This window comes from Mauremys reevesii, linkage group 1, assembly GCF_016161935.1.
Source record: "Mauremys reevesii isolate NIE-2019 linkage group 1, ASM1616193v1, whole genome shotgun sequence".
Classification (NCBI taxonomy): Eukaryota; Metazoa; Chordata; order Testudines; family Geoemydidae; genus Mauremys; species Mauremys reevesii.
Genome location: NC_052623.1, coordinates 195,078,073 through 195,095,409, shown reverse-complemented (window position 1 = coordinate 195,095,409; position 17,337 = coordinate 195,078,073). Strand labels below are relative to the sequence as shown.

Below are 17,337 nucleotides of genomic sequence, written 5' to 3'. Positions count from 1 at the left end.
ATTAACCATCTGACATGAGTTACCTAGGCACATGCTGCAGAATTGGGTGTGGGAAGAGAGCTGGTTTAGACACTTAAAGAATGAAGCATGTTGTGGTTTTGCTTAAGTTTTGTGGGACTGTTTTTAATATTTAGGGTACCTAAAGGAATGGTTGCTATGTCAGATTCAAGGTGAGACAGATCTTTGCCATAAAGAATTTATAACGTAGACAGGGGATGTAAGAGGAAACTGATAAAAAGGCCCATATTTTTTCTTTATCCTTAAATTTTGTTTTTATTTTAGCTTTTTTTGGTTTTGTCCTTTTTTATTTTTGATTTACTTAAACCATTTGCCTCACATTTGTCATTTTGACACACATTAGTATTGTTTTCTTTTAAATCAATAGTGCATTAATGGTCAAAATGGTCTTTTTAATGAGGAAACTTGTAAGATTTGCTTTTCAACCGAACACCTACATACAAATTGTCTTGATGAAAATAAATCAGTTTCAGTTCCTTGACCGTCAAACACAACTCACCCAGACATAATAGACAAACTTAGGAATGAATTGAAGAATGTAGTAGCTAAAATAACCTACAGCAGAAATGAAAGTTAAAGCAGTGAATTGTAAATGCCTGGAAGCTGATCTGTAGCTTGCATGAAATATATGGATTGTCCCAAAGAAACTTCAGTGTGCAATAAAATCTAATGATAGATAAATCCTCTTGAATAGAATGATCTGAAAAGAAATTCAGATACCGTCTTACATTCCTTTTAGTATCTTGGTTTTTTTTGCGGAAGACTGATACCAGGTGTGGTGGTAAGCTATTAATTGATGCTGGTGGCAAAGGCTACTTTATACCAGTAAATTACAAAGAGAGAATAACTTGGTCTGCACGATAATTGTGGCTGCTGCTATCAGATTACTATAAGTAAACATTTGGAGGTAAGTAAACTTGGCTTGATATAAGAGTTATAGGATTTAAAAAACCTATCTGCTTTAGGACATTCCATAATCACCACATAATTCCAGGGTAACTTCTTTTTTGTACTGCGTTTATTCACTTCTGCCATTAAAATTAACTCAGCAGAGTATAGACTGCATGACTGGACCAAACCTCACTTGTTGTAAGTCAGTGCTGATTTATGCAAGCTGAAGGGCTGCCTTAGTATGTGTTCCACTTAAATATCTCTTAATTGGGGACTAGAAGACAGCTCCCCAAATGTTTGGGAAATGGCACAAACTTGTCAGGCTTAGTTGACGGCATTGTTAGGATGTTTACCAAGGTTTATGTATAACCTTTAGATTTCAGAAAAGCTAGATGGGTACCTTTTTAAGGCTGAATATATAGCTTCAGTCAATATGTATGTGATTTCATACTTTTAACTCAAAATATATATTTCTTGAAACTTGTTTACAATATTTTATAATACATATTTAACTTGTAGGGTAACTTTTAAACCCTTCTTATGAAGTTTGACTTTTTAGCCATTAAATGACTAAAACTGGTCTGTCAGACCTCTTGACAGTTTTAAATCTAATGCACTTTTTTACTCCTAGGAATGCCAGAACCTCCTAAGCAGATACGGAAATGTGAACCTGGAATTAGTGACTCGAATTATCAGAGATGGAGGGCCATGGGAAGATCCAGTATTACAAGCAGTTCTTAAAGCAAAGCCTGTATCTCAGGAGTTAGGTACTTGATTTAACACACATTCATTTTTAAAAGACTTTAAAACATGCATGTTTAAGTATTATTTTATTTAATACTTTTGCATATTGGGCAGTACTGACAGAGAAAGTGTGGTGTCAATGGTACTCAAGTTGTATTTTTGATATAATTTACTATACTTGGTGTCCTATATAATAGGTACTAATTTGAAAAACTTGTTCACTGTTTGCTCATCCTGGGGGAATAATGAGCTAGTTTCCCTGATGTATGTTGATGTGAGAGACCCTGAGGCTGTGGTGGTTTTTTATTTTTTTTAATTGAAGTATCACTTATAATATTGTTAGAGCCAGGTAATTTACCTGTCAACTCAGTAGTTTGGGAGGAGGGACAAAAGCTCTTCATTAAATTTCTATCAAGACAAGCCATTAAGGTAGTTGAAGTACTCATAGCTTCATACAAGAAAATAAAACTGATTTTGAGGTTGGAGGTGATTGGTGAAAGGTTTTCACCACCAGCCTTATGAGCTACATTAAATTTTATTAAATAAATGTCTTTACTAACCTCCTAGTGTATGTGGTCTACTAGCAGTGGTCTATGGCACCTTTTTACCTCTTGCTTATTAGTTCAAAAGTGGCTCAATTTGATATTGACTAAAGGACGTCACTATCTTTCACTAGTTTTCCAATTTTTACATGTCACCAGAGTATCTTTCTTGAGACAGACTGGTTCAGTCAATAGACAAGTGTGTACATTATAAGTGTCACCTTTTATGGTAGCATTAATTCAGAGGGTAAAGACTGAAAAGCCATGGAAACTGAGTTTTCCCCCATAAGCGTAGATGGTTGTTCCAGAACAAAGTGGAGGGGAATTTAGTAAAATAATGTGGGGAAGCTTTGACTGCTGTACCTCCTCTGTGGACAAAAGGACTTGGGTCTTCAAAGGTGTCAATAGTGTACCTTTCATTATAGGTAAATTTGTATGAAAGCAGAATGATGGGAAGGGTGAAAATGTCATTGGAGAGTGTTTTGTATCACGCTGCAAGTTCCACCAGAATTTCTGGTTGTAATGATCTAGTGGTAATGGAAGTAATAGAAGCAATGGAAGTGATAGAAGTCCAAAAGGATCTGAGCTTTTTATAATATCAACAAGATGTTCTGAGAGAGATGGAGAGAGCTCAGATACATAGCACATTCTGCTTCAGTTTTGACCTTTCAGGTGGCTTGATCTAAATTCTTGTCCCCCAAAAAAAAAAAAAGGTCAGTCCTTTCCCTAAGAGCTATCTATTTTCTGATTTGCCTGGTTAGTCATTATGTAGAAGCTTTCCCCAGCATGCTTTCCTGCTACCTGGTTCTTTTTCTCCCAGAATAAAATTAGCGGTAGCCTTTAGACGATCATTTTACCTAAGATGACTGCAGGCTGGATCTCCCTTCCTGCCCGTTGCTAAGTATTTTAGCTCCTATATTTTTCTACTGGCTTTCTTTCACACATCTATCTCTGAGATGGTAGCACATCCTTATGCTGTTTTCTATTTCCTTTTAGGCAAATATCTCTTTGTTTTAAAAAAGAAAAAATATTTTATTGCTACTTAAATTTGGCTGCCTCTAAAGCCCAAATCTCCTGAAAGGAGCTTTCAGTGAGCATAGGAGGATTTTTTAATCAGTACTGCAAAAATAATACATTTAGGCTATATTTATATTTCTAAAACATTACCAAACTGCTCCCACAGTGGGCACTTTTGATCAGGGTGGTTTGTTTTAAATCATGACTTAAATCAGCAAGCAGGAGACCTTGATTTAAATAAGTGATTTTAATCATGTTTTGTGTTTGTACTTATTTTCCTAAAGAGAGGTTGATTTTTCATTATTTGGTAACCATTAAAACATGTTTGCAACTAAATATAGCCTTTACACTAAATGTGGTGCTTCTTTTTGCTAACCAGGAGGACACTTTATCTATATACCTTTAGTTAAGCAATTTAAATAGCTTACCTTACTTTTATTCAGATTCTTAATTTTCGCATTTTTCTTGTTACAAAATGGCAAATCATGCATTTCTTATTTACTAGATTAACTTTTTCTTGTGATTTATATTAAGCGTTGGAATTCAAATTCAATTTAAAAATGCACAAAAACAGCACTGAAATTCTAATATCTTTATTTAATAAAAGTTTCATAAAAAGTTTCAAAGTTGATCAAACATGATTTGCATTTAAATCAAAGGCAGTATTATCTCTAGTTAATGAACTGATTGTTTCTGGTCATCATATCCTTCAAGATTTTAGAACCCATAAATCTCACCAACACCTAGTTTTTATTCATAGATTGGAAGAGGAAAACAAGCTTCCCTGCATTTTCTTCAACTCCCAGTTGCTTTCTTAATTTTGAATGAACCAGTCATCAAACTGAACTAGTTGAATTCTTTTTGAATTAGAGGGACTAGGCAGGGATGTCCATTGTCTCCTTTACTTTTTGCATTAGCTGTGGAGCCTTTTATACAGAGAATAACAAACAATGGATCCATCACAGGAATCAAAGTTGCAGGAACACATCAGAAAATAACAGTATATGCAAGTGATGTAATATTTTTATCTAAAGTAAATATTTTCCTAAAATTAGCTTATAAAGAAATTTGGGACTTTGGGAAAGTGTCTGGATTTCAAGAAAATAATGCCAGATCTGAAGTGCTAGCTAAAAATTTGCCAGACTCTGAAAAGTTTCTCCTCCAGGAAACATTTGGTTACAAATGGGCAACATATTCTATAAGAGACCTAGGAATTCAAGTCTTAAAACAACCTAGAAGAGCTGTATGATTTAAATGTCAAACACTACCCCAGTACTCCAGATATCTGTTCGTTTGCTGAAGAAGTATGCAATTACTTGGTTGTGAAGAATAGCAACAGTGACAATGAATATTCTGCCAAGGATATCTTTATTTCAAAATCTTTCTGTAATTATCCTAGAAAAATCCCTAGCAAGAATGCAGAGGATGTTGTTAGAATTTATATGGAATCAGAAAAGAGACAGAACGAGAGCCGATTCTTTGTACAGTCCCATTAAACAGGGTGGAATATTCTATGGTACTATTCTATGGTACTATCAAGCCAGCCAGCTCAAAGCAGTAGTGGATTGGGGGTGCTCTAGCCCAGCAAAACACTGGGTCTGTATTGAACAAGAAAATTATGGTAGTGTAAGCATTGCTGGGCTATTATGGATTAATAAAGAATCAGATCTGCCGGAAATTTATACACATCTCTTAGCAAAGGCTACTCTGTGGGTTTGGGATAGAACTAGAGATAAGATCAGTTCTTTTTCCTCATCAATGACACCAATTGCAAATAATCCAGATTTTAACTCAAATTGCAAACCAGGGAGCTTCAAAGATTGGGTGAGCCTTGGAATAAACACGGTGGGCTAGCTATTCAGTAAAGAAACTTTTTTCTATTTTAAGAGATTAAAGGTATCTTTGACTGGCCTGCTCTTCCTTGATACCAGTACTTTCAAGTCAGACACAGTTTATCATCTTTCCAGAAAAACTGTTTTATATAGAAAGCTAACTTCAATAGAAGCAAAGGCATCTAGTCAATTAGGAAACAAAAAAAAATTAACTAATTTATATCAGTCTGTGCAGACAGATTTCCTAAAAGAAAAGTGTCCCTATATGACATGTTTTGAAAATGATGTGGATAGACAAATCACGCCAAAGGAATGGGGTTTGATCTGGAAAAGAGGACCTGCAACCTCAGTCTGCAGCACAATAAAAGAAAATTTATTTAAGATACTGTTTCAGTGCTACTTCACACCAGCCAGGTTAAAAAATATAAATATACTAAATGAACTGGAATAAATGTTGGAGAAATTGTGAAAATGGAGATTTTATGCATATGATGGACCATGTCCAGTCACTTGAGAGTGTTGGGATACAGTTGGTAACTAAATATCACAACTTCTTGGATATTTATTGCCAAATGATCCTTTGATAATGCTCCTGGGGCTTCCTAGTGGAAATGGTCTCTCACAAGGACATGAAGAATTAATCTCTCATTTGCTAGTAGCTGCTCAGTTGTGGGTAGCCTCTCCTAGGAGAGAGAAAAATAGCTCAACCATTGCAGAATGGTTCAAAAAATAGGAGGTTGTGGTTATGGAAAAATTCACACCAATTATGTACCTAGTAAAATAAGCAAAGACCGATAGATACTTAGATATTTGGTTACCTTTTCGTCAGTACTCAGATTGCATTCACCTTCAAAAAAACAAAACCAAAAAAAAAAAACAACCACCCAGCACACCAATCCAGTTTTTTTGGATCTTAACATTTGATAGACTTACCTGGTCTGTTAAATGTGTGTGTAAAGATTTCACTCAATTTAATAATAGGTATTATAATGATACTTACTCTGTAATATGGTAATGCCCTGTTAAGTAGAAAGATCCGATGACTATATTCCTGTATGTCTCTCTAAACAAAAGTGAAGTCTTGTAATGATTATTTTGTTTCTGATATGTACTTGACAAGGATTTGTAAACTGGTTAAAACTTCCTAAATATACAGTTTAAAAAAACAACTTAGCAGCAAACTTACTGCTTAATAGTATTTTTGTATTTAATGATGTTAGTAGATTATAGTAAGTTTAAATCTTTCTATAGGCTGTCATAACTTTAAGTAGGTTTATTTTTAAAAAGTACCTGTATTTAAATTGAAAAAAACCCCAACAATTTAAATTTTAAAAAATCCCTGTTTTTTAAAATAATGGATTTTTATCGTTCTTGCCTGTCTGTCGTCCATCTATCTATGGATTTAGGATTTATCATTAAGTATTACATCTATGAAAATCAGTTGGACAGTGTGTACTGTGTGAATAAAGCCTATTATGCTGTGCTGGATCCCCCAATTGGTAGACGGAGGAATAGGCTAGGATAAGCAATGGTTATTTCAGCGATATTTCCGGATGGCCATGCAGGAGGGCAATCTTTAGAAAAAGATCTAGGCTTCCTATTGCAAAAGTGCTTTCCTGGAGACAGATACACGGACCTCTTAGGCAGACCCTCGAGTCTCCAAAGCAGCCTGCCATGAATTGCAGGAGAAGTTAAAATTAGAAGGGGTAGAGACTCTCTGACATAAAAGCTTTCTGCTACCAACCTTTAACCTTTATAATCAGAACATCCAGTAAATTCAAGCAAGATTCTGTATAGTCCTTGTCTGGACAAGAATAGATGATTTTATTTTTCTTTCACCTTTCTTAAATTAACACTTGTTCAAATGCTGTACCTGTAATTAGGATTTGTCTGTTGCTTTGGGGCTTAGATCAGCAGCATGTATATTCTTGCCTGGGAAGGTAGGGCTCTCTATGCTAGAGAGGGGAGGAAAGGAAAACAGGTGGGGTTAATCAGCCAAAAAGCACCTAAAGGTCTGAGAAGTGACTTGTGAATGGCTGTGGTCAGTACCCATGTAGGTGAGAGAGTCAGGGGTTCCTGCTGTGAAATTGAACACTCACCTTTGGATGCTGGAGCATGGTGACCCATAGCTATATCATCTGAAAAAGAGAACTCTATAAATAAGCTGAAATAGTACTGCAGACTTTCCATTCATTACTCAGTGAAAATGGATGATGTACCACAAATCATTATGCTCACAGTCTTTTGACATGAGTAGAGGTAGGAGTTAAATATCAAATCTCATAGCTTGTCAGGGACTTTTTTTGCATGTAAAATAAGTGGTTGAGGATTGGGTTACCTTTAATACAGATATAGCATTACACAACTAGTCCCATCATGTTTTTAATTTAATTGGAAATATCAGTGATTTTGGTTCTGGTGGTGGTCTGCAATAACTGCTGTAGTTCATGCTTGAATTCTGCCTTCCATTTAAATCCTTCCCACTCCTATTTCACTTGCTCCTAATTTTCTCACACAGGTACCTTAGAATTTTTATTATATTTTTGGAAGGTTGAGGTAGAATTAGTCTATTTGCATTACATAAGATTGTCATACAACTATGTACGCTTAAGTAATTTACTTCACTATTATGATAAACCTATTATTTCTCTGTGTTTTGATAGCACCTAAGAATCCCTCTAAAAATCAGCCTCATTGTCCAAGACATGTAACAGTCTCTGCCCCAGAGTACTCACAACATACACAACAGACAGGATGTAACATGTGCGCCTCAAACTAGAAGCATCACACTGAGATTTTGTAGTCTGGAATGAGACTTAAACTGTTCAAATTTAAAGAGAATATGTTAATGTAAACTTAGATCTAAAATCTGCTATTTTGCACGTGTGTTTTAGTTTTTTCTATTTTTTATGAACACTTAAGTTTTTTCCATTTCAAGTTTAAGAAATTAAATGTAAAATCTAGCATGAGTTCAATCTTCAGATTGAAAATTTAGTACGCAGTCAAGGGGCCAGATTTTTAAAGGTAATTAGGTGCTTTTAAATATCTACAAAGTGCCTTTTTGCATTTTTAGGCTCCTAAGTATCTTTAGAAATATGTTCTAAGGTTTCTACTGCAACTTTCACTTGGTTGTATTGCACATAAGTAGTAATCTAGTCCAATTGTCCTTGTTGAAAGTAAACCGTAACATACTCTTTGTTACTTAGTGCACCTTCAAGGCTGAGATTAACTTAATCCTAATTACAAGGACAGGTTGGGTTGATACAATGAAGTGATGAAATAAACTCTATATCTAATCACCATTTGTCTTTTAAATGATATGTGAGGGAATTAGACTTAATTGTGGCTTGTGGAGATATTAATATGAGAACTATATATTGACTAAAGTCTGAGGTTATCCTATAATTTCAAATAGAAATGCATTTTGACAGTAGATTTGGGATGATCTAAATTGGAGGTTCTCAACCTTTTTTCTTTCTGAGGCCTCAAACATGCTATAAAAACTCCACAACTCACCTGTGCCACAATAACTGGTTCCTGCATATAAAAGCCAGGGCCGGCATTAGGGGATAGCAAGCAGGGCAATTGCTCGGGGCCCCATGCCACAGGAGACACCATGAAACTAAGTTGCTCAGGCTTCTGCTAAAGCCCCCAAGGGCGGGGCTCAGGGCCCCAGGCTTCAGCCCCATGCAGTGGGACCTCAGCTTTCTGCCCTGGTCACCAGCAAGTCTAATACTCGTCCTGCTGAACCCTGGCAGACCCTCTGAAACCTGATCGTGGCCCCCCAGCGGTCCCCAGATGGCTGGTTGAGAACCACTGATCTAAGCTTTGGAATTGCTATGTGACTCATTAAATCTGGTGTCCACAGCGTAACATTGTAGACAGTCATTTAATACAGCACTGATGCCCTGGTTTTACTTTATTTTTATGGAATGTATTTGCAGGGATCACAGCTTGAACAGTTCTGGAAGTTTCTACCTTTTACTTAAATTTAGTTCTCTGTAATAGTTAAGAATTTCAGCTTCAAAATGTTTTCAGGCCCTGACTTATTTACTGAAAAGAGCTCAGTGTAAATCAGAATCTTAAAAATATTTGTCAGAAGCTATAGTTTTCCATCTGTCTAAGCAGGTAAAATACAATTGTATTAAAAACTAAAACATACAGTATGTGAACTGAAGCTAAATTTTATTTGATTATCTTCTCCCATTCCCACTTTCCCCTTTTTTATGGATAGCAAGACAATCCAGGATTGTTAGACATTTTAAAGAGTGTTTTGGAAGGGAGATATATCCTCATGCTTCAGGAATGAGCCACACTCTAACTATTGGGGGTGAGGGAGAAAGTTTGAGTGCAAGTTATCCCATAATTGCCTACTGTAAGGTTTACTACACATTCCTCTGAAGCAGCTGGTACTGGTCACTGTTGGAGACAGGATTCTAAAGGAGTAAGACCACTAGTCTTGTCAGCGTAGTAATTCCTCTCACTCCAAACTGAAAGCTAGATCCCTGAATATGGTATTTAAATATATGGTTGGCTTCATTTGCAGATAGTTGATGATGCAACTTGTAGATAAGGTCCTATAAATGCGTGTGTAATTTAGATATTTTTATGGGGACTTGAGATTCTAATTACGTCTAAATTTTTCTTTTCCATACAGTTAACAAATATTTAAGCTCTGAAAATCCACTATTCTTTGAACTACGTGCCAGATACCTTATTGCCTGCGAACGCATCCCAGAGGCAATGGCTTTTATCAAATCTTGCATAAATCATCCAGAAATCAGTAAAGATTTGTATTTCCATCAAGCTTTTTTCACCTGTCTTTATATGTCTCCAGTAGAAGATCAGCTATTCCAGGAGGTACTGTGTCAGTGTACATTTTTATGCCTCTAGCAATATATTATACTCTTCTCCTGTATAGTCATCAAGAGAAACATATGAAACTTCTTATTCGTACTACAGCCAAATGTCAGAACAGCAGGTGACCTGATTGGTATTCATTTGAATTTATTTTCTGAGGGCTAAAGTCTGAACATACAACTCCTAGTGACTTCATTGGTCGTTTACATTTACCTGAAGACACAATTTTCCCCAGATATTCTCTAAATAACAGATTCAGAGGCATTTTGTAACAAAGTCAAATAGTTGTTTTAAAACAACGGGGCTATAGCAGAAGAGGTTAATTTTAGATTACTTTCAGTTTAATTCTTTCTGCCTTGTCAAATTTCTTAAACTTCTAAAAAAGTGTTTTCTTTTTGTTTGTGCTGGTATGTGAAATGGCACTACATAGTTTCTCCTTTTAATATTGATAGTACGTGTTACAAATGAGTGTATTTTGTGCTAATTTGTCAAAATCAAGATAAAACTTTCAGGTGGGCTTCCAGGATATGTGCAACACAATGCCTAGAAAGAATAGGTTTTATATGTACTAACCCAGGGGTCGGCAACCTACGGCACATGTGCCAGGGTGGCATGCGAGCCGATTTTTGATGGCATGTGGCGGCGGGCTGAGCTCCTGTCAGCCAGGGTCCCACCGCCGGTCCCCCTCAGCGCCCACTGCTGGCCTGGGGGAAGGAACCCCAGGCTGGCAGCAGGCTGAGACCCCAGCTGGCAGGAGGCGGCGGTCAGAACCCCAGAGCAGCGGCAGGCCGAGCCGCTCAGTCTGCCGCCGCTTTGCAGTTTCCGCCACCTGCTCCTGCCAGCCAGGTTCCCACTGCTGGTCCCATTCAGTGCCCTCTGCTGGCCTGGGTGAAGGAACCACAGGCTGGCAGTGGGCTGAGACTCCAGCTGGCAGGAGCCGACATTGGAAAACTCAGCAAGGAAAAGCAAGGGTGAGGATCACACTAAACTGATAAGATCTGCATTTTAATTTAATTTTAATTAAAGCTTCTGAAACATTTTGAAAACCTTGTTTACTTCACATATAACAGTAGTTGGGTTATATAATATATAGACTTATAGGAGACCTTCTAAAAAACATTAAAGTGTATTACTGGCACACGAAGCCTTATTTTAGAGTGTATAAATGAAGACTCGGCACACCACTTCTGAAAGGTTGCCGACCCCTGTACTAACCCCTAAATCCCATTGAAAACTTTACCCTAAATATCTGATAACATCTAACAGGTAAACTTGTCTTAGGTTTCAGAGGGTAGCCATGTTAGGCTGTATTAGCAAAAACAACGAGGAGTCCTTGTGGCACCTTAGAGACTAACAAATTTATTTGGGCATAAGACAACTTGTCTTAGATGATTATCTGCAGAAAAACACAAAACCTTTGCCAAAGAATCCCTGTCAGTAGCAATTCTTGGAAATATCAACGACTACTTTAGCATAGCAAGGTGTGATCAACTTTTTCCCCCCATATTAGCAAACTTATCTAAACTGATCTTATTTTAATTGCATAGCACTTATTGAGGACTGATTGCAAGAGTGGAATTGAGATCATCTGCAACACTGAAAAAGAAGGGAAGACTACCTTAGCCTTACAGCTGTGTGAATCGTTCCTGGTCCCACAGCTCCAAAATGGGGACATGTATTGTATCTGGTAAATACTTTCTTTCTGGTGAAGGAGCTTAGAAGATAAATGCTTATTGCCAAGATAGAAGTGAAGTGTGTTAACTTTAAGATGCGGCTAAACTTTAAAACTGCAGTTGTAACTGTTCTGACTTTTCCAGTATGCGTGTTATGCATATCTAGCCTGTCTATGTAGCTGAACATGGGAGGCGGCTGTTCTGTAGCCCTAATCGTTTTCATCGTAGTGAGGGCATGCTACATTCATTATACTTGATGATAGCTTCAAAGTAGCAGCAGAAGGGTGAGTGTCTAAACTAGAGAGTTACACTGCGGTCAATATCAGTAAATATAACCTACTTTAAAAATTTCTGGCACCACAAGTATTTTGCTATCCAGCTCTTTAAATAGTCACACCAACATTATTGTAATTTACCTACAGCATCCCATGGATGTATGCTTTAATATCTAATAGAGGATCTGTAATCTTCTCTGAAAATCTGCTGTTTGAGAATACTTTTTTGTTAATTCCAATTTAATTTATTCCCTTAGGCTATTGTGTTACAAATCCAAAGACCCTGCAGAATCACAAAGTTAAATGTATCCATTTAGATAAGATGCACATAATTAAAATAAATCTCCATGCATTCAGAGGAAAAGATAGAGCTTAAGATTTTTTTGATAACATGTATTCTCTAGAATACATCAGAACAAGTATTGCTCCATCCTCTGAGGTCTGAAAGGTGTCTACCAGAGAATAATCTGTTTTACTTTTGAAATTTCTTAAACCAGGTAAAATTTGACAGCCTTTTATTAAAAAGTACACTTTAGTTTATCTGTGTCTAACATGTTAGTGAAGCAAGAAGATTCAGTTGGTTTTGCTGAATCCTACTGATCTGCTTTGTGACTGATCGAGAGGGTTTAAAATCAGATTGAAAAATGGAAAATAAGTCTTCCAGGCTCCTCAGATCCCAGTATTTGCCTGGTTTATCAAGGGAGATGAGAAACAGAAGGTTTTGCCTTTTAAAGAGAAATTCACAAAGATTGTCTAATCTTTATTTTTTTTCTGGCTAAAGTTTGTATTATATCTCATATTTAAAAGGGTTACTTTTTATGATGAAGCAAAAAAGTTGAATTCTGAACCTGAAATTATTTTTTGGCATTCATACAGAGATACAAATGCAGATTTTACCAACAATTCATGATTGCAAATGAATAATTTTTGTCTACACTTTGGGTTTCAGGCCTGTTTTTAACCATGTGTTTCCTTTACCTTAAGTTTTTTTAAATGTTTTGCACAATTGATCTTTGGGTCCATTGTGAAAACTATAACCAAAGATCTCGTCATCCCCACATTCACTTCTGCGTTCAGGGTCAGAGTTGTGAAATTCCAGTAAATGAGCTTCATGCTTTATCACTTGTCTTCAGAATTGCAACACTTTTACCATTTTCTGGTGCTTTGACGTCCTTAAGCAGAAGCAGCAAAAGCTTCTGAAATTTCTAAAGGTTCTGGGGCAAATAATTGTGTCCACAACTGGAATAATTACTGTGCTGTTTATAAAATGCTTAGCTGTCTCAGCTGCACACACTGCAGAATAACTCTTCAGACCTCAAAAGGTTAAGTCATCACTGGCAACATTTATGAAGACATCTGAGAATCACAGTGCCATTGTTAGAGGGCTGGAGACCATAAAGTTCAAGATAAAGTACCCCAAATCTCAGCTTTTTTTCCCGAGGCCACTGGAATGCCTCAGCTGTGTCATGTGTAAGAAAAAAACATTTTGCCTCCAGTCAGGATCCAGGGCACTATGGATCTAGCAGAGAGGATTTGCCAGGGGCAACAAGTATCTGCAAGGATAATACTGGTGTTGGGCTGATGGCCACATATATTGTCAGTATTTCTGGCACACCTCCACCTGAAGCAAGCTTGGTCTATCCTGAGATCTCTTAATGTGAACCAACCACTCACTCACTCACATACCCTACCAGAGAAGGATGGCCTCTGAGCCACTCCGTCTCTAGGCTGCCATCAGTCTAATCTGCAGTTAAGAAGGAACAAAGTCTGCTGATCCAAATTGTAGTTAATGAAATAACATCCACATATAGGTGTTTTACACAGAGCTGCACTTGTTCTCTGAAGGAACAACTGCACATAAATGTTTTGGAGGAGAGGGCAGTCCTTGACACACTAGAGGACTAAGGACCTTCAGAGCCCAAGAACATAAAACCAGCCCTACTGGGTCAGACCAAAGGTCCATCTAGCCCAGTATTCTGTCTTCTGACAGTGGCCAGTGCCAGGTGCCCCAGAGGGAATGAACAGTACAGCTCATCATCAGTGATCCATCCCTGTTGTCCATTCCCAGCTTTGACAAACAGAGACTAGGGAAACCATCCCTGCCCATCCTGGCTAATAGCCATTGATGGACTTATTCTCCATAAATTTATCTAGTTCTGTTTTTAACCCTGTGATAGTTTGGTATTCACCACATCCTCTGGCAAGGAGTTCCCCAGGTTGATTGTGTATTGTGTGAAAAACATATTTTTTTTTGTTTTTAAACCTGCTGCCCTTAATTTCATTTCATGGTCCCTAGTTCTTGTGTTATGAGAAGGAGTAAATAACACTTTCTTATTCACTTTCTCCACACTATTCATGATTTTATAGACCTCTATCATATTCTCCCCCCCCCCATTGTCTCTTTTCCAAGCTGAGAAGTCCCAGTCTTATTAATCTCTTTATACGACAGCTGTTCTATACCCCTAATAGTTTTTGTTGCCCTTTTCTGAACCTTTTCCAATTCCAATACATCTTTTTTGAGTTGGGGCAACCACATCTGCATGCAGTATTCAAGATGTGGGTGTACCATGGGATTTATACAGAGGCAATATGATATTTTCTGTCTTATCTATCCCCTTTCTTAATTATTCCCAACATTTTGTTTGCTTTTTTGACTGCTGTTGCACACTGAGTGGATGTTTTCAGAGAACTATCCACAAGGACTCCAAGATCTCTTTCTTGAGTGGTAACAGCTGATCTAGACCCCATCATTTTATATGCATAGTTAGGTTTGTTTTCCAATGTGCATTACTTTGCATTTATCAACATTGAATTTCATCTGCCATTTTGTTGCTGAGTCACCCAGTTCGGAGAGATCCTTTTGTAGCTCTTTGCAGTCTGTCTGGGACTTAACTATCTTGAGTAGTTTTGTATCATCTGCAGACACTGTTTACTACTTTTTCCAGATCATTTATGAATATGTTAAATAGGACTGGGCCCAGTACAGACCTCTGGGTGACACCAATATTTACCTCTATCCATTCTGAAAACTGACAATTTATTCCTACCCTTTGTTTCCTATCTTTTAACCAGTTACCAATCCACAAGAGAACCTTCCCTCTTATCCCATGACTGCTTACTTTGCGTAAGAACCTTTGGTGAGGGACCTTGTCAAAGGCTTTCTGAAAATCTAAATACACTATATCCACTGGATCCCCCTTGTCCACATGCTTGTTGACCCCCTTAAAGAATTCTAGTAGATTGGTGAGGCATGATTTCACTTTACAAAAACCATGTTGACTATTTCCCAACAAATTATGTTCATCTGTGTTTGACAATTTTGTTCTTTACTATAGTTTCAACCAGTTTGCTCTGTACTGAAGTCAGGCTTACCGGTCTGTAATTGTTGGGGTCTCTTCTGGAGCCCTTTTTTAAAAATTGGCATCACATTAGCTATTCTCTGGTCATTTGGTACAGGAGCTGATTTAAATTATGGGTTACAGATGACAATTAGTAGTCCTGCAGTTTCATATTTTAGTTCCTTCAGAATTCTTAGGTGAATACCATTTGGTCGTGGTGACTTATTACTGTTTAGTTTATCAGTTTGTTCCAAAACCTCCTCTAATGACACCTCAATCTGGGACAGTTCCGTAGATTTGTCACCTAAAAAGAATGGCTGAGGTTTAGGAATCTCCCTCACATCCTCAACTGTGAAGACCAATGCAAAGAATTAATTTAGTTCCTCCGCAATGGTCTTATCCTTGAGTGCTTCTTTATCATCTTGATCGTCCAGTGGCCCCATTGGTTGTTTAGCAGGCTTCCTGCTTCTGATGTACTTAAAAATGTGTTTGCTTTTACTTTTTGAGTCTTTGGCTAGCTGTTCTTCAGATTTTTTTGGCCTTTCTAATTACATTTTTTTACACTTCATTTGCCAGAGTTTATGATCCTTTCTATTTTCCTCATGAGGATTTAATTTCCACTTCTTAAAGGATGCCTTTTTACGTCTCAACTGCTTCTTTTACTTCGTTGTTTAGCCACAGTGGCACTTCTTTGGTTCTCTTGCTATGTTTTTTAATTTGAGGTATACATTTAAGTTGAGCCTGTATTATGGTGTCTTTAAAAAGTTTCCACACAGCTTGCAGCTATTTTACTTTTAGCACTGTACCTTTTAATTTCTGTTTAACCAACTTCCTCGTTTTTGTGTAGTCCCCCTTTCTGAAATTAAATGCTACAGTGTTGGGCTGCTGTGGTGGTTTCCCCGCCACAGGGATGTTAAATTTAATTATATTATGGTCACTATTACCAAGGGGTCCAGCTATATTCACCTCTTGGACCAGATACTGTGCTCCACTTAGGACTAAATCAAGAATTGCCTCTTCTCTTGTGGGTTCCAGGACTATCTGCTCCAAGAAGCAGTCATTTAAGGTGTCAAGAAACTTTATCTATGCATCCCTTCCTGAGGTGATATGTACCCAGTTAAGATGGGGATAGTTGAAATCCCCCATTATTATTGAGTTTTTTATTTTAATAGCTTCTCTAATCTCCCTGAGCATTTCACAGTTACTATCACCATCCTGGTCAGGTGGTCTGTAATATATCCCTACTGCTATATTCTTATTATTCAAGTATCGAATTACTATCCATAGAGATTGTATGGTACAGTTTCGTTCATTTGAGATTTTTACTTTCACATATAGTGCCACTTCTCCACCAGCACAACTTGTTCTGTCCTTCCGATATATTTTGTACCCTGGTATTACTGTGTCCCATAGATTATTCTCGTTCCACCAAGTTTCTGTGTTGCCTGTTGTATCAATATCCTTATTTAATATGAGGCACTCTAGTTCACCCGTCTTATTATTTAGACTTCTAGCATTGGTATAAAAGTACTTTAAAAACGTGTCACTCTTTAGCTCCTGCCATTTCACGATGTAATTGAATAGGACTTTTTTTTCATTTGACTGTTTCTCATCAGATCCTTCCTGTATTTTATCATCTTCCAACACCTCCTCCTCCTTATTAGGACATAGGGCATCTCCATTTATAGATCTTCCGCATAGGCATGTCTGAACCATATGGTCCTCTGCACCTCTCGGCTTTCCCCCAGCCCTTAGTTTAAAAACTGCTCTACAACCTTTGTAAGTATAGCAAGGTAATCATGATTCAAACCGACAACCAGGATGTTGACATAAGCAAACTTAAACAGGATCAGACCTTCCAGGCGTGTGATTTGGTAGTTTCCAGACATTTGTCATGGTCACTTGCTTGGCATGAAAGAAACACAGTTGTTGATCTGTTTATCTGATCTGCTGTTGACCTTTGGCTCAATGGTAGTTAGTTCGGTATCTTTTATGTAGGGTATACCAGAGAGATTTATTCATAACTATTCAGAATGGACATCTAGTGTTATTACCAATACCTATGTATGTGCAGGGATGTTTCTTCCATTTACTTGAAATAGGTCACATTTGCCTTTCCTCTTAACATCGGTAGCAAAGGTCTTAGA

At 37.4% G+C, this 17,337-nt stretch overlaps 1 protein-coding gene and 1 long non-coding RNA gene across 3 annotated transcripts in view; one reads left to right on the top strand and one right to left on the bottom strand.

The window, feature by feature from the left end:
• The window catches only part of ZNF654 (zinc finger protein 654), a 56,703-nt gene that overhangs the window by 30,210 nt on the left and 9,156 nt on the right, over nt 1–17,337 (top strand). For both annotated transcript variants that reach the window (XM_039523956.1, XM_039523947.1), the window contains exons 4-6: nt 1,541–1,676; nt 9,702–9,904; nt 11,452–11,591. In XM_039523956.1, the coding sequence (XP_039379890.1) occupies nt 9,788–9,904; nt 11,452–11,591 (257 nt within the window). In that variant the 5' untranslated portion in view covers nt 1,541–1,676; nt 9,702–9,787. The remainder of the gene's footprint in view (nt 1–1,540; nt 1,677–9,701; nt 9,905–11,451; nt 11,592–17,337) is intronic.
• LOC120397711 overlaps nt 6,947–17,337 on the bottom strand; it is a 36,563-nt gene continuing 26,172 nt past the window's right edge. The window contains exons 3-4 of the long non-coding RNA XR_005593954.1: nt 7,144–7,182; nt 6,947–6,999 (exon numbers count right to left, since the gene is read on the bottom strand). This is a non-coding gene — a long non-coding RNA (uncharacterized LOC120397711). The remainder of the gene's footprint in view (nt 7,000–7,143; nt 7,183–17,337) is intronic.